Below are 22,803 nucleotides of genomic sequence, written 5' to 3'. Positions count from 1 at the left end.
TCAGCCAGACCGCTCATGATCTGTCCCGCTCACCAGGAGGTTTGTGTTGAATGCAAAAGGCCCTCGGAGCTTCAGGGGAGTCTCTCCCCGCTGTGGGCTCAAGGCCCTCAGGCTTTTCTTTAGAAAGTGCCCTTTGCTCTTTGGCCCTGCTGCAGACCTCCCGCTCCCGCCTCCCCTCTGCACGGCCATCACCAGGTCTGCACTGAGCCTCAGCCCTCAGTGGACAGGGAGCTCGTCCCCGCGCTGCTGGGCCCCGCCAGCTGCTTGCTGCTGTGCTGGTCTTCTGCGGCCCTTGCTCTTTCTTTGTTCCCACTGAGTCTGGGAGACGCCTTCTTTAGGGAGAGGAGCTGTTAGAGCAAAGACTGGCTGCATGTCAGTTATTTAAAAAGGTATTTCCACATCCAAGCTTTTGACTTGGACATAAATTATGAAATACTGTTTGTTCCTTGGCCCTTGTGCGCTAAACCTGTTTCCTATGAATAGGGTTTCTTTTCACCCACTTGAGAAGAGAAAGAATAACTGGTTCTTTTCCCCTTTTTTTAAGTTACTTTTTTTTTTTTTTTTGCTTTTTGGGTTACACCCAGCGATGCTCAGGGGTTACTCCTGGCTTTGCACTCAGGAATTACTCCTGGCGATGCTCAGGGGACCATATGGGATGCTGGGGATCCAACCTGAGTCAGCTGCGTGTAAGGCAAACGCCCTACCCGCAGTGCTATGGCTCTGGCCCCTTCCCTTTTTTTTTTTTCCCTTTTTTACTTTTTTGCTTTTGGGCCACACCCAGCGGTGCTCAGGGCTTACTCCTGGCTCTGCACACCAGGCAGGGATCACTCCTGGCGGGCTCAGGGACCATATGGGATGCCAGGCATCAAATGTAGGTTGGTCACATGCAAGGCAAGCACCCTGCCCACTGTACTACTTCTCTGGCCCTAACCTATTCTTTTGGGTTTTCTTTTTTGTTTGTTTGTTTGCTTATTTGGTTTTTGGGTCACACCCAGAGGTTCTCAAGGCTTCTCCCAGCTCAGAGCCCTGGGGGTCACTGCAGTACCCCGGCTGGTAACTGCAGCTTCTGTTTGCAGAGCCTATGCTCAGCGTGTTGGGCGCCTCCCCAGCCCCAACCTCCTCTCCTTTGTGACTGTCAAGCTCGGTCGGCTGACACGACCCCTTACCTCGTGAGGGCTGGGTCCGAAGTCTGCGTCAATGACCGGACATGTCTCAGAGACTGAGCTCAGAGAGGCTAGAGGTGGGGCAGCTGTGCCCGCAGAGAGAAAGTTATTCCAGAACTTCTATTTGTGGAATGTTTGTATGCTCGCGGATCCCAGACTCGGCACTTCCATCCAGGCCCCGGTGGCAGTGGGAAGGGTTAACAGGAAGCCACATTCCCGCTCCAGAGAGCCCCAGGGGGAACCCTTGTCTTAGGTGATGGATTGGCTGATGGGGATCGGGTTTTAAACCAGGCTTACATTTTCTACATAAACGTGTGCATGCGTGTGTGCGTGCAAGCGTACGGGTGGTGTGGTGCTGACGATCGAGTCCACCCTCACCCCCAGGCTTAGATTTAAAATACAATAAAATAAAACCAACATTCCCAAGGGAAGAATTCTAAAAATAGCAGGATTTCAAAGACTGTGGAATCCCGAATAACTTTCCCTTATATGAGTCTGGGAAAAGGCCTGCGAGGTGGTGGCGGGACCGGCAGCCAGCTCACCCCTGCACAAGCCCAGCGAGCAGTTCCCCTGGCCACACCTGGGAGGCGCCCACAGTCACACTGGCCGGGGGGGGGGGGGGGGGGGGGGGCTGCGGGAATCTCCGGCCTGGGCACACCGCAGTGGCGGGCCCGCGCCTCCGCCTAAGTCGGCAGGGCCGGGGAAGGGGGAGTGGACCCAAATCTTGGTCTCTCGGCACCACTGCCTGGGAGGCCATTGCGATCCGAGAACATGCTCGGGGCTGCCTGGGCCACAGTGCTCGGGGCGCTGCTGTCCTCGCCCCGGGCCACAGTAAGACGCCAGTGAGGAAAGCCAGGCGTTGCCTCTCCTTGGGTCGCCCCTGCTCCAGAGATGTGACTCTGGGGGCCACCAGGGCAGTGCCAAGCAGCACTGTGGGACCATGAAGTGCTGGGGACTGAGTCAGGGCCTCCGCTCCAGCCCTCACAGGGATTCTTAGGGCAAGGCGAGTGGGCTCAGTGTGACCCAGTGTCACCCAGGGTGACATCACAAGATGACCACATGTCACTGGCAACAACTGTGACTTTCAGGCCTCTCTCTCCTCCCCTTCCCTCCCCTCCCCTTCTGTCCCCTCTCTTCCCCTCCCCTTCCCTCTTCCTCTCTTCTCTTCTCCTCCTCTCCCCTCTCCCTCCTTTCTCTTCCCCTCCCCTCCCCTCTCTTCCCCTCTCCTCCCTTCTCTTCCCCTCCCCTCCCCTCTCCTCCCTTCCCTCCACTCTTTGTGGTGGACCCTGCAGCTGTTAGGGCTGACTCCTGGCTCTAAGCTCAGGAATCGCTCCTGGCAGGGCCCAGGGGACCATATGGGGTCCTGGGGATCCAAGCAGGGTCAGCCTTGTGCAATGCAAGTGCCTTCCCCGCTGTACTATTGCTCCAGCCCTGTTCCAGGCCTCAGCAGATGCCACGGTGGCTTTATTCCAGCCCCGGTCCCCTTCAGGCCAGAGTCCAGCCTAGCTCTTGGACTGGGTCCCTGGAAGTTGGAGGCCAGTCGGGCTCTCCCAGCTCAGCCGTGGGCCAGGACAGGTGTGAGGTGAACAGTGTGACCAGCTGTGACCAGGACAGTTGACGGGGCTCAGACCAGAGAGGAGTCAGAGGGGTCTCACCAGACTCCACGGGGCTCACACCGGGCTGTGGCCTCTCCTCGCCACAGCCTGAAGGGGTTTGTGGTGGTGTGTGGGACACTTGGCCCGCCTGGTGAGGGCAGGGGCCACAGCGCACAGCCGGGGCACCGGAGCTGAGGACAGACAACAGAGGAACCGGGGTGCAGAATGTTGATACCAAACTCATTGGGGGGGGCAGGGCAATTTGGTTGAGCTAATTATATGGAATGTTAGCTGAGTCACGGAGGCTTAGTGGAAGAAAGAGAACGGATGGGAGTTTCTGTCTGTGATGGCGGCTTTTGTTCCCCTACTCGGCTTGGGGGACTTGTACCGTACAGGAAAGACACAGGGCCGTGTGGTCGCCATGAGCGACTTTCAGAAAATAAGCACCTGTCTTGCTCTCAGTTGCTCTCCCGCTAATTTTGGTGCCTCTGCTCTGCCAGTTGCCGGAGGCGCCCCCCTCGGAGGAGGAAGAGCAGGAAGCCTGGGTGAACGCCTTGCTCGGGAGGATGTTTTGGGACTTCTTGGGAGAGAAGTACTGGTCTGATCTGGTGTCTAAGAAGATCCAGATGAAACTCAGCAAAATAAAGGTATTGTTTTCCACATTTGAGGATTTTCATTTGTCCCCATTTACTCATTTCTGAATGTTTGGTGCCATTTTTTATCCGGGGGGGGGGGCGGAAAATAGTTTTGAAGCAGAGAGGTAGTATAGTGGGTAGGGCACTTGCCTTGCACACGGCTGACCTGGATTGGTCTCCCCAGCACTGCCAGGAGAGATCTCTGGTCACCAAGCCGGAAGTCAGCCCTGAGCAGGGCCCAGTGTGGCACAAAAGGCTAGAAAGGAAACAAAAAAGAATAGAGGGACCAAACTTATTAGACACACCACCCCCTTTTTTGGGGGGGAAAAAAAGACTCAGTTTATTCCTAAAAATCTTTCTTTCACTGAAGAAACAGAAAGTGCTCTAGCTTGTCCCCAACAGGATCAGTGACCCCGTGGGGTGGGGGATGCAGTCAGGAGCAGTTCTCATCAAACAGCCTCTATGGGCGGTGACTTTGGCCATGAGACAAGAGCATGAGACAAGACAAGGGACTTGGGGCCCTTCCCGCTCGGCCTGGCACGCGGCTCTGTGGTCACCAGACTGGGAAGCTTTGCCGCCCCGTCTGCCGGAAAGCAGCTCACCAGGCCCCTCTGCCCGTCCCCAGCACGCGGCAGATGTGTCTGCTGTCCCTGCCGGTGCCCTGGAGACCCGCTCAGAAAGGAAACTGCGTGGACACCTCAGAGCGCCTCCTGGTCCGGTCATGGGAGTCCCGCCTAGGGAGAGACTCTGGTCCCGCACCCTCAGGGACGGCGCTCACCAGTGGGTCTCTCAGGGAGTCGATACCTCAGAGAAGCAGAGCCATGGGTCCCCGCCCTAGGAAAATGCAATGGCAATAGGATTTTGCCCACAACATCAGGGAAGTCAAGGACTCCAGGCTAGAAAATGGAGAACTCCTTGGTGCTAGGGCCACAGAAGCTGCTGTGATTATTTTTTTGTGCCACACCCAGTGATGCTCGGAGTTACTCCTGGTGGTGCTCATATGAGATGCCAGGGATTGAACCTGGGTCGAGGCATGTAAGGCAAACACCTTACTCACCATACATCACTCCGGCCCCTATTCTTTTATTAGTTTTTTGCTTTTGGGTCGTACCCACTAGTACTCAGGACTTACTCCTACCTCTGCCCTCAGGGATAACTCCTGGCAATGCTTAAGGGGCCACATGGGATGCCAGGGATTGAACCTAGGTCGGTGACCAGCAAGGCAAATGCCCAAACCGCTGTGCTATGGCTCTGGCGCACAAGTTCCTGTGATTCTTACAGCCTATAAAGTCAGCACCCGCCAGCCTAAGAATGCCCCGGTGGGTTTACAGATGTGGGCGGAGCACAGATTACTGGGGCCCTGAGTCAGAGGTGCCCTGCAGGGAGGGAGAAGAGAGATCCTGAGTCCTCCAGCTGGGGAGGGGGCTGCTCTAGGCCTGCCGGTCGGACTCCGGCTTGGACCGAGGCCGGAAAGCGGAACAGTGCAGGTACTGAGGGGCGGGTGGGGCACTCTCCTTAGCGGTGGGCCGGAGTCAGAGTTGCTGGGCAGACAGGCCCTTCATCCCCGTCCGCTCACTGGCAGTTGAGCCCCCACCTTTGGGGCCTTTGTCAGCCCCACCCGCTCCTTCAGGGGCCGTGTGCACACAGAATTTGGGGGGTGGGGACATTCCCCGGGAGGGACCGGGTGTCGCGGCTGCCTCGCTCTCCATGCTCGTGCAATGTGTGTCAAGTTCCCCTAGAAACCACCTGCTCCGGACACACTGGGCACCCGAGCCACAGAGCTGGAATGCCTTTGAGGACTGCCCCAGGCCGGGGGACATTCTTAACCAAGGGCGAGGCTCGGGGACTCATGGGGGCTTTGGAAAAGGGGTTCCACCTCACGCACCCGCCGTGCAGAAGCACATCTGAGCGCTCCTCTGCTCTGCTCTCCCGTGCCGCCCCACTGGTTCTTAGAAGCCCGAGAGGATGGGGCTGGGGTGAGAGCCGGAAGGGCAAGAGCACTTGTTTGGCCTGCAGGAACTCCAGATTCAACCCCTCGTGCCACACGGGCCCCCAGCACCACCCCACACACCCGGCACCCCCTGCCACACAGAAGTCAGAGTCCTCATGTCTGATGCGAGTCCTGAAACGTGTGAATTTCTCTGCAGAGAGAACTGAGGTGGGCATAAAGGCAGGCCTGGCTGCATGCCATCTCGCACTAATGGAAAGGCTGAGCTAAATCTCCCACGATTTTATATTGAACTGGGAAATATTCATGAGATAAGAAAATTCTGGGGGAGGAGAGTGGAGAGGAATTTGCCAAGTTTATATTATGGCTATATATATATTATATGTGTGTATATATATATATATATATATATATATTCTTTAAAAAAAATTTTTTTTAACATGTTGATGCCAGTGCTTCAATTAGTGTTCACTAAGCCACATTCAAGTGTGCGCCCTGGTGGTATGTGCCGGCACAGGTATGTTAAAGAGTGGGAGCTGGAGAGACCGCTCCGAGGGTGGGTGGGCGGGCGGGCAGGCGCCTGTGCCCACAGGACCCTGGCCGCCCCCACCTCACCCCCTCACCTGGTCTGAGCTCCATAGCCCCCAGCACCAGGGGTTGCCCAAACACCAAAGAAGTTGTTTGGTCATGTTAAATCAGAGACATATTTTAAGGGTTAGGGAGATGTCCAAGAGGTAGAGCATGTGCAAGGCCCTGAGTTTGATCCCTTGGAACCTCAGGCCTCCCCGATGAAACCTCCCACTCCACGCTGCAATGTCGGCGAACACAGGTGGGATCATTCTCATCCGCTGTCCCTGGCGAAGGGCGAATTGCTGAGCACAGGGGGAGTATGTTTACTGCAGGCAGATGCCTGCAGGTGGCGAGGGCCGTGTATCAAGAATGGGGGGAGAGGACCACTTGAGCAATGGCGGGAATCCAAGGGGCGGGACAGTTTTCAAGGGTTTCAACGTGTGTCGTGAGTTTGCCGGTGTTTAGCTCCCACTGTTGGCCCGCAGGGTGCAGACCTAGGCCCGCCGCCTTCACCCAGCCCGCCGGGCCCCAGAGCCCGCGCTGCCACTGCCCCGCCTCTCACCTCACTTCCTCCAGCACGAGCACTCAGAAGTTGTGTTTGTTTGTCCGCTTGTCTGTGCTTCTCCCTGTCACCCCCAGCCTCGCCCGCGCCCCTGAGGCTGTCTGCAGCCTGTGCTCTGTGGTAGGCGCCTGACCGACCTTGGTGCAGTCAGGGACCCGTCTGTCCCCCACCCAGAGTGCTCCTCCCTCGGAGGCTGTGCGGCAGCAGCAGGATGTGCTGACGTCCCTTTGTTCTCCTCTCTAGCTCCCCTACTTCATGAACGAGCTCACGCTGACGGAACTTGACATGGGAGTAGCTGTGCCAAAAATCCTGCAGGCCTTCAAGCCTTACGTGGATCACCGAGGTAATTCTTAGCTGCCTCCAGCAAGGACCTGGCTGCCCGCAGGAGCTCCCACGGCCCCTCCCTGCAGGCCGGGCCAGGGCCTTGGGCTGGGAAGGAAGGTGGGTCGGGTGATGCGCCGTGTTCTCCGCAGTCACCTTCTTCAGCTGATGGGACTGCCTCTGGGCTTGCCCTCCTGTCCTCGGTATTGCTCAGACCCTCAGGGCTGGGTCATCTCCAGCCCACGGTGCCCATGTGCCCGTTGGTGGGGCCTGGGTTTGGCTGCAGGTCAGAAGCCAGACTACCCCCACCCCCAGGACCCCCTCTCCTCACTGCCTTCCCGGCTCTCTCCCACCCTCTGTACTTTTCATCTTTATGTTCCTCACCACCCTTAGGAGCCACCGAGTAAGTGAAAAATGGCATCCGGTGCCGCGGCCCTGGTTGAGAGACAGGTGCTGAAGGAAAGTTCCCAAATTTGATTTTTAAGGCTCGATGCTGACCCAGTATTTATACCTACTCTTGTAGGAGCGGGAGTGAATTAAATTGTGTGAGAGCTTAAATACAATTATCACAGAACAGATTTATGTGTTATTTTGTGTTCCCATGGTCTTAAAAGAACTTTGATGGAGAATTTAGAACATGGGACTTAAAGCAAGGGAAGAGTGAGGGGCGGCAAGATAGCACAGCGGGTAGGGTGCTCGCCTTGCATGCAGCCCACCTGGGCTCGACTCCCAGCACCCCATCTGGTCCCCCGAGCCCTGCCAGGAGTGATCGCCGAGCACAGAGTCAGGAGAAGCTTAGAGCACCACCTGCTGTGGCCCCGAGGCGAGCCCCCCGGAGGAGCGAGCCGGGCAGCAGCTGTGCGGCCGGGCAGATGCCGTCCTGCTGTGGAAGTGCCCGGCTGCTTTTCTGCAGATGAGCCTCTTCCACTTCTCCCGCCAGGCACCAGTTCCCCCTCAAAGGCTCAGGGATCGGGGAGCAGAGGAAATAATCACAGCCCTTCAGGAGGCTGAGATGTGTTTTGAGTCAGTGCTTTGTGAAAGCGAGAGATGAGAACATCTCCTTTTGTCTCCGTGAGCCTGTATCAGATGGCTTTTGAATCATATTTACTGAAATCACTTTGTGTTGTCTCCATTTGATATAAATACAAAGAGTTGTTTTCCTCTCAATACAATTAACGCTGTAAAAGTCTCTCTAGCAGCACGGCGGCTGACAGCGAGCCCTTTTCTCCATGTTGGTAGCGGCGGGTTGGTTTCAGACAAAGGTGGGCCCGAGTTTTAATTGCAGATCCAGAAGTGAGAGCACCTGTGGCCATTTACTAACTTCAGAAGGCCTGAGAGCCTGTGGGTTTGCTAAGTTTTGGGTTCACTGAGAGTAAAACTAGAAATTATTTTGTATAAAATCTGAGTATTTTAATAGGATGTGAAAGTCTCAAAAATAGTTTGTTTTTCATTGGCAGGGCTGGAGCATCGGTACAGCGGGTAGGAGCTTGTGTTGCACGAGGTCTACTCCCGTTCGATCCCTGGCACCCCAGACGGCCCCCCTCCACAGCCAGGAGTGATCCCTGACCACTGCCCGGTGTGGCCCTACCGCCCCCCACCACCAGTTTAAGTCATCATAGCTTAGAGATATGGTTACAATTGTTAAGGTTTCTAGTGTTGATTTACAAAGCTAGTGCACCCCATCTCCCCCCCCCCCCCCGCACCATTACCAAAGTGTCCACAACCCTCCATCACCGTAATTTTAGGTTTTGTTTTTCTTCTGGGGCCACACTCGGTGGTGCTCAGGACTGACTCCTAGCTCACTCTCGGCAGCTCAGGGGACCACAAGGGGTACTGCAGATTGAACGCAGGCTGACTGCAGGCAAGGCAGCATCCTCCTCACTGCACTGTCCTTCCAGCCCCCACCCCATCACTGTCCTTATGTCACCTCTGGTTTGACCTTCACTTTCCCGCCCCAGCTTTCACCCCTGTTTGCTAATCAGTCTTGTAATCCGAGGCCAAGGTATGTCGTTGCTGGGTATTGTCTAGACCCTTGTTTCGTCTCTGTATTCCACAGACTGAGTGAGATCATTCGTTACTTCTCCCTCTGATGTACTTACGTGATACCCATGTGACATTTTTAAAAGATGGGTTATCGATGCTCCAAGAGCTGAGATCGCCCTGTCAGCCCAGCCTCCGCCCCCAACATTTCAGGCCCCCGTGGGCTCTGGATCACGCTTTGCTCTTTGCCTCTTCAGGAACTGACCTATAGCCAGCCCGTGTCTGATCGGGGAACACAAACCTCCTGCGCATGGGGCTGAGGTGGGCGTGTGTGGGGCTGCCCTGCTGCCCCCGCCGCCTCTCTCTCGGCTGTGTCCTCTGTGGAGCCGGTAGGAGTCTCCGGTGAGGGGAGCAGCCCCTCAGCAGGGCCTGTGCCTTTGAACCCTGCAGCGTCGCCGGCAGCTCTGGGCAGGCCGAGAGTGAAAGCCACAGACGCTGAGGCCCGAGTCTCTGTCCTGGTCTCCGAGGCAGCTGCCGCCAGACCTTTCACTCCGTAGATCAAAGCTGTTGCCCGTCTTTAATCCTGTGGGGGCTCACTCACTCCTCTCAGGGCACGCTGTGAAGCGCCGTCTGCTTATGTAACGGGGCAGAAATGGCACTGACGAAAGGAAGAATAAAGACCACGTCTGTGGGTTCTAAACGTTTGACTGAATTAGATCCGTCCAAGTCTGCGAAAGATACACGTGATGATGGCGCAGACGTGGAGAGGGGGGAGGCCCTGGGTTCTGTTGCGCTAAGGGAAACCCCCCGTGTGGAGCCAAGCCAGGGCTGCCTTGCAAAGCCGAGTGTGGTGAGGCCTTGCACTCTGAGGAGAGGCGCCTCCCACGGGACCCCCCCACTTCCTGAGCAGGGGCCAAGGGGCGCAGGGGCCATCTCAGCCTTGTGCAGGGACCACGTGGTACCAGGGAGAGGACTGGGGTCCCTGGGGCCTGAACGATACAGTACAGCAGGCAGGGTGTTTGCCTTGCACGTGGCTGACCCGGGTTCGATTCCCGACACCCCATATGGTCCTCCAAATACCACCAGGAGTGATTTCTGAGTGCAGAGCCAGGAGTAACCTCTGAGTTTCACCAGGCATGGCACAAAAACAAAAAAAGAACGAGGGTCCCTGTGCCCGCTAGGCCCGTGCCTGACCCGAGTGGCAGCTTCCGAGCTGGGTGGCCGCTCCTTCCCCTGACCTTGTCCTCTCTCCAGTGGCCTTGGGGGAGAAAACTGGGGGTGTTTAGCAGTGAGTTGTCCGAAGGGGCAGCCGGAAGTGCTCCCGCAGAGCTCAGTGTGGGTGCTCACGGCCCACTGACCTGGCCCTTAGCACGCAGAGAGAAGAGCCTGCTCAGCCCTCCAGCTGTGCCCCCACTGAGCACAAAGGCCCCTTTCCCTGCAGGGAGCGCGCAGGGGGCTGCCTGCCTGCGCCCGGTTCCCAGCCCACATGTCAGGACCTGGGGAAGGGCCAGCGCTCAGGGACAGGAGAGGGGATGTGGCCCCTGAAACTGCTCTCATCGCCTCTGCACATGTCCTCGCCGGGGGCTACGGGGCCTCCCATCCCGTTGCTGCCACCCCTCGTCACCCTCGCCCTCCCAGCTCTGCCCTGGGCAGTCCCCTGGGCACAGGCCACTCCTTTAGCTGCTCCTGTGTTTTAGTTATTGGGGGCGGGGAGGGCACGGCACCCACCCAGCAGTGCTCAGGAGCTGCTCCTGGCCCTGTGCCCTCGGGTCGCTCCTGGCAGTGTTGGGGGGCCCTGCAGTGCCAGAACCGAGCCAGAACCGTCTGTGTGCCAGCCAAGCTCTTGAACCCCCTGTACTTACTCGCTCTCCAGCCCACCAGAGGTTCCAACCCTGTTAGGGCAGGGTTTGCTCTTGCATCCGCTCAGGCATTCTCCTGGTGGAGAAAGGGGGATAGTTAGGAAGGAAAGCCCTGCCCATGGACCCACTGTTTGGAGACAGTTTGGAAACATCTTTTGGGGGGTTTTTTTGTTTGTTTTTTGGGGTTTGTTTTTTTTTTTTTGTCTTTTGAGTCATACCCAGCGATGCACAGGGGTTACTCCTGGCTTTGCACTCAAGAATTACTCTTGGCGGTGCTCGGGGGACCATATGGGATGCTGGGAATCGAACCCGGGGTTGGCCGCATGCAAGGCAAACACCCTATTCGCTATACTATCACCTATCACTCCAGCCCCTGGAAACATCTGTTATATTCTTAACCTTTCTCCTCTCGTGGATGAAAATCCATTCAGAGCATGAGGGCCACTCTCCAGCCAGAGAGAAGGGAAGAGCGGCTGGGATGTGCCTTCACTGGGCCGTGAGCACCCACGCGGAGCTCTGCGGGAGCACATCGTTGGACGCCACGAGCGGGGTCTGTGGGGAACAGTTCTTTGGGCCCCATTCGTGGCGTCTAACAACGTCAGAGGCGCACTGTGGGCACCAGTGTCTTCCCCATGCCATGGTGAGACCCCCGTGACCCGGTGGCTATCCGTATCCACGTGGTGCTGATGGACTCACATCTCCCAGGCCTGTGGCCCAGGGGAAGGCTCTGGGAATACACGTGGCCCATCCGTGTTGGCCGCGTTGTGTTACGGTGTTACAGCACCTCTGTTGGTGTTACAGGTGCTGTAACACCTCTGTCAGTGACAGTTTCCCGCAGCAGCGTGGTAGGGCCCCAGTTCTCCTGGCCAGGCTGTCATCTCCCACGTCTTGTCCTTGGCCATGAGGCGGGAGGAGGCCCGTGAGCCCACAGAGTCCCTTTCCGCTTATGAGGCCTCGGGACGCCCAGCCCAGAGCACCCTGGGCAGCCCGTGTTGAGAGGGAGTTCGGGGGAGCCCCAGGAACTGTCCGTGGTTCTGCAGAAGGTGGGGTTCTGTGGCTGCATTACCCCGCCTCACGGGACTGCAGCCTTCCCTGTCTCCCAGATGCCCTTAGACGTGGCTGGCGGCCCCCACTGTCCACCACCCCACCTCGTGTGGAGACCTTGTAAGGGACTGACAGTCCTCCCCCCACCCGACCACGCGTGGAAGCCCTTCCCTGCCATGGGTGGCATTTGGAGGTCAGGAGGCTGCGGGGAGCTGACAGGTGTGATCCTCGTGCTGGGGTTACGAGCTGAGACCAGTGCTCCCTGCCTTTGGCTCTGCCCGCGAGGACCCAGCTCCCGGCCCTTGTCTGGGATGCCCCAGCTCCCAGAAGCCTCCAGAACTAGCTGGGGGGTAAGTCCCCAGGGCATGGCGTTGGTTCCAGTGACCCCTGCCCGTGAAGGGAGCCTTTGCTTTTGTTGTGTCCTTCCCGCCTGCCTCACTCCTGCTCTTCAGCTCTGGTTGTTTGTCCTTGAGCACTGCAAGAGCAGATGGTTAAAGGGGCCTTTTATTTTGGTTTAGAATTTTGTGTATGTGGTGCCTCGGATTAGATGGGGACCTCACGCCCGTAAGGCAGGTGCTCTGCACCGCACCACATCCCCGGCCCCAAGCAGTGCTTTTAGTGAAACACCCGCAGTCGGTGATGGCTTAGCTTTTGTCCAGAGCAAGAGGTCGCTCATGGACCAGTTGCTCTTCACATCGGTGCTCATGTGCCTCCAGTGGGAGAACACCTTCCCTGTGGCCTTAAGTCCCTCGCTCCGCCATGGCGGCCGCCCCCCCCGCTGCCCCTTACATAAGCAGGTTGTGCAGGCTGTGTGCTCCGAAGCTCTCGGGACACTCTGGCCTGCTGACTCATCCGCACGGAAGCAGGTTTCTCTTTGCACCTGATGCTAAAATAGTCTCCATACTCTCTCTCTCATCACAGCATTTTAATTTGTTGGCATATTTACAGTTTATACCTGTTTTTAAAAGCTCTCATGCCTCAAGTGTGCTGCCTCACACTGCCCACACGGCAGCTGGGTCCCCTGTCCCCTCGGCGGCCAGGTTAGGGGCAGCGCAATCCCCATCATCCCAGCAGCAACAGGAAAGCAACATGTGGGGGAGGGATGTCCGGTTTTTCTGTTTCTTGTTTTTAAATCTCAAACCATTGCTGACTCTTCCTATTTTCCACCGACAACCAGGGCTGAGCAAGGCGTGAAGGTCTTACAGGCCTCTAGGATATACAATAACCATTATAGACACAGTATATAAAAACCTGATCCAGTCCCCAGGTAGTGACTTGTCCTCTGTCCACTTCTTGTGAGGAGACAGTGAGGATAACGGCAGTCAGCAAGTGGGCAGGCCAGCTGCCTCAGCACGAGACCCCAACACCTCCTGAGGAAGCAGTGCAGTGCCTAGGAGGCCAGTCCAGGGAAGTGGTGAAGTGACCAATGGAGCTCAAGCCCCATCCTCGGGACCCCACAGCATTAAGAGACAGGCAGCCTGATGCACGTGTGGGCCAGCCATACCCCTGGCATTAAAACCCCAGAACAGGGGCTGGAGCGATAATACAGCAGGTACGGGTGTCTGCCTTGCACGCAACCAACCCAGGTTCGATTCCCAGCATCTCATATGGTCCCCCAAGCACCTCCAGGAGTAATTCCTGAGTGCATGAGCCAGGAGTAACCCTTGTGCATTGCCAGTTGTCACCCAAAAAGCAAAAAATATAAAAATAAAATAAAACCCTAGCATAGAGCTTCACTTACAGGGAATGCGGTTCTGGTGCCTTCAGTGACAGCCTTCTACTGTTCATCTTTCTTGGAGCCTAACTATGACCTTTCAGAAGAAATGACTGTTTCTAAATTTACACTGCAACCAAGTTTGTTGTTGAGTCTCAAAGCTGGAGATAGATAACAAGCAATAAATAACCTTTATCGTGTCCTATTTGTATGGAGTTTAAATTCTATTAATATCTAGCCTCCCGACCTAATCTCCTCTCTCCCAGAAGTGATTAATGACTAAATGTCTTTACTAAAGCAGATGTGCCCTTTATTTCCAGTAAGCCTACCATTGTCGAGCAAGCTGGGTAATGATTTTTAACTGCTCATCGTAGGCAAGATATAAAACCGTCTTGTGAGTGACTCCAAAGACTGAGCCGCCTGTTCCTTCATTAAAGCAGGTCATTCATAGAAAAGAATCACCTTCAGTTATGATCGAGAGAATGCGCTGAAAGCAGAATGGAAAGAGTCCTGCTTTTAGTGGGGAATCACACCGATTCACGCTTCTGGGGATTAAGCAAAGCTTTTATAATATGACGTTAGCCAAGTGGGGGCTGGGTTATTTACTGTAATGGCTCACAAATGCTGCTGTGTGAAACACCGGTTTTAGATTAATTTCCTGCTTGCTTATAGATGTCGGCATTTACCTTAGGAGGATCTGTGCAAGTTTATTAACATTTAAACACCCACTCGAGCAGTCTCGCTTTGGTTGAAAGCTTGTCCGAGTGCATCAGCAGCCCAGAGCCTGGCCTCCCTGGGAACCCTCGACGCCTGTTCAGAGGCTGAAAGGGGTCCCTTCGCGTTTCCGTCTGTCGGCCCTAACACCTCTGCGCTGGGCCTTGCCCGTGAAAGTCTGTTTTGCTGAAAACCTCTTCAATGAGAGCTGATGACTCCATCTTTTCCTAAGGAACATGTTTTTTGAGCTCATGTAACAAAGGCCTCCGGAGGCTATCTGGGACCAGGTGGGAACTTCTTTGTCTGTCTAACTGGACAGTTTCTGGGGAGAAACAGTCTAGAAGATTCACTGTCCTTCTCATACCAAACTAAGTCCAAACCATTTTTGTGTGTGTGTGCTGGACCACGCTTTGGTCTCCCCCAACCCCAGAAGGAAACTCTACCAAAAGGGGGTCTCATGCGTCTTTAGAGAATAGTCACACATGTGGGTTCCCCTGCTGGCTGAGAGGCCCCAGGGAGGACCCTGCGCCCTTGAGCTGAGTACCGATTCCCTGTCTTAAGGTATTTTGAAATGCTGACAGTTTGCCACAGCTTGAACTGCCACCAGCAGCTGCTCTCTCACTCTCGTGTAGGGACATGTCTGCGTAGACTCTTTCCCTGGGGACGCCTACTTAGGTAGACACTTAGAAACATCAGCTTTTACCTGTCATATAGTTGTGCTTTTCTGGGAGGAAAAACAACCTTCTGTTTTTGTCACCATTTCTCCAGGACTCTGGATCGATTTGGAAATGTCCTACAATGGGTCCTTTCTGATGACTCTCGAGACCAAAATGAATTTGACCAAACTAGGTAAAGAGCCTCTTGTTGAAGTCCTGAAGGTTGGAGAAATTGGCAAAGAAGGGTAAGGGGCTATATGAATTTACTCTTCCCTCCCTGGGGACCCGACCTCCCCCCCACCCCCTGCCATTGGGAAGCAGGTTTTCTGTGTCCTGGCCCTGGGTGTACACCAGGCGTCCATGCAACATGCTTCTGGACTTCGGGCAACGGGACCCAAGTTTCATCTCTCCGAGACCGGGAGTCACCCCTCTGCTCAGTGCCTCCAAGCTGCCTGCAGAGCGCACAGTATTGATTACACTTTGCAGGCTCGGACCCGGCAGGCGGGCTTGGTGCTCAGTGAACGGCTCTAGAAAAGGTCCCCCTCCTCCTCCTTGCAGCCACATGCAGCACCGTGAGGCAGGCCAAGGTCCCCCGGGGGACTATCTGCTTCCATTGCAAACTGAGAATTATTTATAATTAGACAGCTGATTTTGGAGACCAAGGGTATTCCTGAAGTCTTCTCCCCAAATGCTACAACATCGATTTGCTTAGTAAACTCCTCTCTTCGGGGAAAAGGCTGCATCTGCTGCCCAGAGTTTGTTGGATTTGGTAAACCTTCCAGATTGCGAGCCGGTTGATGACACTTGCTCTTTTGGCCTGAAATGCTGAGAATGAGTCAGCTGGAACATAGCTGCTTCTGACTACCCGTTAAAGTCGGGTTGATCGTACAAGCTACACTCGCTGGTTGGGTTGTGTTTCTCACATCTGCAGCCCGTTGGCATGAACTGACAGCCTGACGGCAAGACAAGGCCCCAGAAGCCACCTTCTCAGGCCAAGTAGATGCCTCAGAGCTGACCTGATAATGCCTCCGCTCACACGTGGGAAGGTGCAGGGTGGGGGATGGATCACGCCCTTGAGTGCTTTTTGTAAATGGTTTTTATTTACACAGGTTGCTTAAGGAAGTGACCCTCTTTTAATTACTGGAGACTTTGTCTGTATGCAATCTAACCTCTCTCTGTGCTGTTTTCCTTCCGTTTTTCTGCCCTTTGTTAAAATGTGTTTGGACTCGGCCCTGTGTGGATTGTCCTTGCTGGTGAGTGGTCATCGACTCTCCGTGCGGCATTCCATACCCTGTGACTGCTGAGTCTTGCGGGTCCCATTGACATCACCAAACCGCTTGTTCTTCCATCTTGTTCCCAGACACAAAGGCATAGTCCGAAGCCCAGAGAGGCTGGAGCGCGGGGCGTTGAGGAGGGGCGCCTGGCAGAGCAGCTGCCCAGCTTCCCCGTGTGAACTGTGGGGGCCCCATGGGGTCCTCTGGTGCCATTCCCCGGGCAAGAACCAGCTCCTCTAAAGGGGCAAAGCAGGGCCATGGCTGGCCTCGGGTCCGAGGGGCCCTTGTAGGATCACCCCTGTGCTGGCCAGAGTTTCAGGGACCTTTGGAAGCGGGGGGGTCTTGGTAGCAAGTAGGGCTCCTACCGCCCCCCTGCAGTCTGTGTTCCTGGACCCGAGACTGGCCGAGCAGAGGCTGGGAGAATTCCTGAGCTCCAGGAACAGGGTGGAATATTATTGATCGGTAATGCGCTTTCAGGGGCCACTTTTTCCCCGTAGGAGCTGCTTTGAAGTGTTTTGCCTTTTCCTTGGGGGTGTTAAACTGGATGTCAGTGTGGAAGTGACTGAACTTTAATTTTAAAAGCAAGGAAAAATACAGCCGCTGAGTGCTCCACGTGGGAGGAAAGGGCCTAGAAAGAAAAATGGATCCTTCACTTTTTTTTTTTTTTTTTTTTGCATAAAAGATCCCTTTGGGGATTGGTGAGCTCCAAATGTTTCTCCCAGAAAAGGTACACATGTATCTTGGGGCTTACGGTTTCTGGAGCCCCCCCACCCCCCGAGCCTCCCCCAATCCCAGAAGTGCCCTGGAATGCACTTGGCACCACCCCGGGCCGAAGAGCAGGGTGGAGAGGGGAGAGGGTGCCCAGAGCTGCCCTCTGTGGATGGCCCTTCCTGGGGCCCTCTGGGAGGAGTGAGGGCGACGAGCCTGTGATGGCAGCCTTTCCCCGGCCCTTCCTCCCCGGGCTCCCTCCCGAACCCTGTGGCCCCCAGCCCCCCACCGCTGGGACTCCCTGCTGCTTCTCAGTCCCCCTCTGTTTTTTTTTTTGTTTTTTGGGTTTTTTTTTTTTTTTTTGCTTTTTGGGTCACACCCAGCGATGCACAGGGGTTACTCCTGGCTCTGCACTCAGGAATTACCCCTGGTAGTGCTCAGGGAACCATATGGGATGCTGGGAATAGAACCTGGGTCGGCTGCGTGCAAGGCAAACGCCCTCCCCGCTGTGCTATCGCTCCAGTCCTCAGCCCCCCTCTGGAGGTAAATGACTATGCCTGGAAGTCTGTCCCTCCGGGGAGACTCCCCAGCCCCTTCCCAGGCAGGCGTTTGTGTTCCTGGTCTGGTCTGGTGGCTTCCCTCTAGACCACGCCGAGACTCGGGCTGGCTCTGGGTGTCTGTGGCGAATGTGTGGGACTGATTTCTCTGCGGTAAAAGAAGGCAGATGTGTTCTCCCGAGCCCCCTCACCGGGCTGCTCAGGATGACCGGTCCCACGTCTCAGAATGTCTCTTTGACTGAAAGCACCTTCCGCAGCCCCTTTTCAAGAGTCAGCATCTGAAATATCTTGTCATCTGTCCCGAGTGGCAGAACACCATCTCACTCTACAGACAAACCAGGTCTTTGAGAAAGTGCTAGAAAGTCCAGAGGCAATGATCGTTACGCAACCGAGGAACAAAATAGTCCGAGGTTGAGTAGCAGGGGGTGGCTTTTTCTTCTGTGTCAGACGTGACGCGGTTTCCACAAAGTCTCGGCAGAGGCGGCAAACGAGCGAGCCTTTGAAGGTCGCTCTTTGGAAAGCTGGCGCGCTCGCCACGCCACAGCTCCGAGCGTGCGCTCAGAAACGGGGCTGCGCTGAGCACTGTCTGTGCGACGGTGTGGAGCGTGTCTTGCTCCCGTCGGGCGCTGAGCTCATAGGTACACGTTCAGCCATAAAACTGAGCGTCGGGCTGGGGAGGAGGCCCGCCCGACTTGAGCTAACGCTGCTTTGCATGTCCAAAGCCCGGGTTCAGCCCCCCACACCCCTGCACCACAGGGAGTCGCCCCTGAGCACAGAGCCGGGAGCACAAACAAGGGTGACCCTCAAACCAGAAATAAATAACTGAACATCCGCCGACTGTTTGGTCACACATTTAGTCCGTCACCAGGGCTGCAGAACACGGCTCCGCACGCAGAGTCGAGGCGCCACGTGTTCGAGATCACATGTCGTCTGACCTGCTTTAGTGCAGGAGCATTAGCTGAATAATTAACCCGAGTCCCAGAGTCGCTTGGGCCGGGCCTGCACAGGACAGATGCGGGAACCCAAACCCTCCCTGCAGTGCTCAGCTGTGGGCGTCTTCTGCCCAGCCCTGAGGCAGCCAGACACCGCGTGGCAGTGGGGAGCAGAGGGCTGGCAGCCCAGCGGGTCGCACTGTGTCAGAGCCGGGGGGTGGGGGGGGACGGGGGACAGCAGCCTCTGCACGTGCACTGTGTGTGCGAGGACAGGCCCCTCCCCACAGCACAGACAGGGCGGCCAAGAGCAGGGGGAGAGTAAGACGGGCTTCGAGACGGTGGCGTTGGGCTGGTTCCCAGATGCAGTCAAGGCCCAGGGAACTGACCCCGACTCAGACTTGGTGGGCTGGAGTGAGAGCTCGACCCCCAGCACTGCGGGTACGTGTTCAGTCCTGAGCACTGTCAGGAGTGCCCCTTGATAGGAAAGTGGCTTAGGGGTTGTCCCCGTGGTCCAGAGTCCCTTTGAAGGCTGCCCTCGAGCCTGGTGGGGAAGTGGCTGGTGCTGACATTTTAGAGCCAGCTTGGTGGTGGGGGGACACCGGTGGGTCCTCCGGGAGGATACGGGGGAGGTCTTCTTACAGCCGGCTCCTCTTCCGGGCCGGACACTGGCTCTGCCCTCCAGGGCTGGACCTTGCCGGGGTCCTTTGGGTGTCCTTGGCCAGGAAGCACTGCCCTGGTGTCTGTCCAGGGAGAGGGGACTCGTCCCGAGCCCACTAGGGGACAGTTGGTTGCTGCATCAGGGTCAAGGAGAGCCCACCAGCCTTGTTCACCGCAGGGAGGGAGCATCTGCCGTGGTGGGAGCGTAGCCAAGAAGCCCCCAGTGCCCTTGCAGGGAACCTGGCGATGCCACCCACGTGACTCAGGAAGCGGAGGGGCCCGTGTATCCCTCACTACCAACAGCCTGGAGATCAGTGCTGACCCCGGGTCCTCTGGGCCCATGACCTTCGCCTCTCCGGCTTGTGGGCTGGTTCTGGGACCTTCAGAAACAGGGGCAGGAGTGGGCTGAGGCCGGGCTTTAGAGTCAAACTCACACGGTGAGGCCTAAGGCAGAAAGCGTGAGCGTGGAACACCCAGTCAGGGCTTACCTGAGCGTCTCCATCCCCAGCCTCAGTGAGAGGTGGTCATATTGCCCCTGTGTTTCCCCCTTCCCCCCCAGCCACCATCCTTCTACCATTCATCCTCCACCTGGCTGTTGCACCCGCTGACAGTCACCACGTCCTGCCTCCCTCCACCGCCTGCCACCGACGCATGTGCAGAAAGGGGCTCTCCAGACCCCCGCCCTGCGGGTCCTTCCCAGGACTCAGAGCCGAGCCCAGGGCAGGTCCCAGCACTCTGGGATCAGCCTTGGGAGCGCGGGGTGGGGAGATTGGGGAGTTGGCCCACTCTCGGGTGACGCTGTCCTTTCAGTTGCAGGCCCAGGGCCTACTGTCTGGCCGACAGCGACGAGGAGTCCTCGAGCGCCGGCTCCTCGGAGGAAGACGACGCCCCAGAGCCCAGCACTGGAGATAAACCGCTTCTCCCCGGGGCGGAAGGGTGAGTGGATGGAGCTGCGGGGTCCCCCAAGTGAGGGCTGCACGGTGGGAGTGCACTTCTCCTCTGCCCCCGAGATTTTCTTTCCAGGTTGAGTGAATCACTTTAGTGTGAATAACCTGGGTTCCACACCCCAAAGACAAAGACCCATGGAACTTCCCTGGCAGCTGAGGGTCCAGGTCCCATGGACGGGTGGATGGGGGGGTGGCAGGGGGCCCTGCATCCATGGGTGGCACTGCAGCGCCCCCTGGTGCCCAGCAGAGGATGACTGACTGCACTCCCGTCCCTTCACACTTGCTTTCCCCACCTCGCCCAATCCCCAAGAGTGCAGGAGTTTAGAGCTCCCCAAAAATTGGGAGCTTGTGGTCACAGGGTCCAAGGCCAGATGGACCGGCATGAGCTACACACGTGGGGGGTGGTCAACCCTCAGTGAGCTCCTGTGAGGCATGCCCCCAGGCATGGCAACAAGTGATGAGGGATTAAAGGGTGGAGACTTCCAGGATACTTGGCGAGTGAATTCTGAAAGCATGGACCACTTTGTTCATTGAAGATTTCATTGCACACAGACTCTCGGCTACCCAGGGTGCTTAAGTAGCCTTACTGTAAGGACCTGTTTTTTATTAAAAGTAACTTAAAGAGGGGCTGGAGAGATAGCACAGCGGGGAGGGCGTTTGCCTGGCCGACCCGGGTTCAAATCCCAGCATCCCATATGGTCCCCTGAGCACAGCCAGGGGTAATTCCTGAGTGCAGAGCCAGGAGTAACCCCTGTGCGTCGCCAGGTGTGACCCAAAAAGCAAAAAAAAAAAAAGTAAGTTAAAGAGATAGTGCATGGAGAGGGTACTTGCCTTGCACTCGGTTGACCTGGTTCAATCCCTACCACCCCATTGGGTTCCCTGAGCCTGCCAGGAGTGATTCCTGAGTACAGAGGCAGGAGTAAGCCCTGATCACCACTGAATATGACCCAAAACTGCCCCGTGTTCGACCCCCTCCCCAATAAATAAAGTTTTGTGCTAGTTATTTAAAATATACCTGCTGAGCCGGGTAGATAGTACAGGAGATAAGGCACATGCCTTGCAAACCACATGGGGTGTCTGTGCCCCGTCCCCATGCCCCCAGCACCACCAATAGTCCCTGAGCACGGCCAGATGTGGCCCCCAAACCCAAATGATATAATAATAATCCCCTCCCTCCAAGGTAAATTAAATAAAACCTTCCTGCTTGGGACCAAGGAGCTACTCTAAGGACTAATCAGATGGGGAGCCTTGCCCGTAGGAGGTCCGGCTTGACCCCTACAGCACACAGTTCCTCCAGGTGGCTCCCCCAAAAATCATATTTTTCAAGTAGATAAAGAATTTTTACCTGAAGGCGCACTATTCCCAGCGCACACATACACAACTCGAACTGTGGAGTGTTTTCCAAAGCAGACAAAAGCTGACACCTACATTCCTGGCCTGCCGGTACACACGTCACCGTGAGTGGCATTTTCCTTTAGAAGGCCCAGGCCTTTGCAGAGCTCAGGGTCGGGGTGCCAAGGGCACTGGCAGGCACGCCCTTGATGGCCATGCTCCTGTCCCCGGGAGCAGCGTCAGCCGCCATCTGGACTAGCTCTAGGAGCGCCTGCATTTGTTTTTGTTTTTTCTTTTTTTGGGTCACACCTGGCAATGCACAGGGGTTACTCCTGGCTCATGCACTCAGGAATTACCCCTGGTGATGCTCAGGGACCATATGGGATGCTGGGAATCAAACCCGGGTCTAAACAAAAGTAACTCCCCTTTGTCCAGACTCAGGCTTTGTCTGACGTCTACACCTGGTGCCATCTGACAGTGTCTGAGGACCTGGTTTATAGAAGCTTATGGTGTTCACTGGGAGTGGCCTTCGATGCCCCGGGCTGCCCTCCACGCCCCCTCCCCCCACCGTCCCGACTGGCACCGGTGCCCATGGGTGAGAAGCCCCATCTAAGTAGTGAGGGCCACAGGGCTTCCGGTCATAGAAGAGCAGCGTTGACTAATTCCTGTTTGTATCCCTCACTTAAAGGTATGTTGGAGGTCATAGAACAAGTAAGATTATGAGGTTTGTCGATAAAATTACCAAATCAAAATACTTCCAAAAAGCAACAGAGACAGAGTTCATTAAAAAGAAGATTGAAGAAGTCTCCAACACACCCCTGCTGCTAACCGTTGAAGTACAGGAATGTCGGGGAACCCTGGCGGTCAACATCCCACCTCCCCCCACCGACCGGATCTGGTATGTCGGGGCCCCTCCCAGCCTCTCCCCTTGGCAACCCCAAATGTCCCAGCCCGCTTGCTCCTGGGATCGGGGCCAGTCCCTTCTGCAGAGAAGCGTTTCCAAATACTTTTCACAGAACCTGACATTCCCGGTAGATTCAGTTCTTCTTTGTTCTGCGAATGGCTCCTTCACATTTCAAGATTCAGATCTTCTCACCCTAGGAAAAGCTCTAGTGGAACAGGAAGTTTGGAAGGTCAGAGTTTCAGGGATGAGCGGTTGTTGGTCTGTCTTCTTTAAAGCAGCCCCTTCCGGCCAGAGCAGCTGCCTGGCCTGGGCACGCCGCACCCCCAAGTCAGTCCTGAGCACCTGGGAGAAGCGTGGTGGCTGCCCCCACGTGTGACCCATGGAAGAGGCCATCCCTGGGTCCGGCCCGGAGCCTGTGCTGTGTGCCTGTGCTTCTCAGACTCCGTATCAGTCACCGGGGGCTCTGTGCGAGCCAGGACTGGGGACCCGAGCTGACCCACTCACAGGTCTAACAGAAGAAAATCGCTCTTGGTGAATCTTATTTTTGTGAAGCTCAGGGGTCACTCCTGACGGGGCGGTGGGCTCTGGAAGCCGCCCGGGTGCTATGGCTCCAACCTGGATCTGCCACGTGCAAGGCAGGAGCCCGGCCTGTTGTAGTACCTCTCTGGCCCCTGTGAGCCTCAGTTCTAAAATGATACCAAGTCCTATGAATGGGCACAGACACTAGGTCT

At 56.2% G+C, this 22,803-nt stretch overlaps 1 protein-coding gene across 2 annotated transcripts in view; it reads left to right on the top strand.

The window, feature by feature from the left end:
• The window catches only part of TEX2 (testis expressed 2), a 102,451-nt gene that overhangs the window by 74,952 nt on the left and 4,696 nt on the right, over positions 1–22,803 (top strand). The window contains exons 6-10 of one of the 2 annotated variants that reach the window (XM_055130042.1): positions 3,259–3,405; positions 6,717–6,816; positions 14,874–15,006; positions 19,706–19,825; positions 21,857–22,066. In XM_055130042.1, the coding sequence (XP_054986017.1) occupies positions 3,259–3,405; positions 6,717–6,816; positions 14,874–15,006; positions 19,706–19,825; positions 21,857–22,066 (710 nt within the window). Of the gene's footprint in view, positions 1–3,258; positions 3,406–6,716; positions 6,817–14,873; positions 15,007–19,699; positions 19,826–21,856; positions 22,067–22,803 lie in introns of both variants that reach the window. The other variant, XM_055130041.1, reaches the window with a different exon arrangement.

Source organism: Sorex araneus, chromosome 3 (genome assembly GCF_027595985.1).
Source record: "Sorex araneus isolate mSorAra2 chromosome 3, mSorAra2.pri, whole genome shotgun sequence".
NCBI lineage: Eukaryota > Metazoa > Chordata > Mammalia > Eulipotyphla > Soricidae > Sorex > Sorex araneus.
The sequence above is the reverse complement of the archived record's forward strand: the minus strand, read 5'-3'. Positions and strand labels throughout refer to the sequence as shown.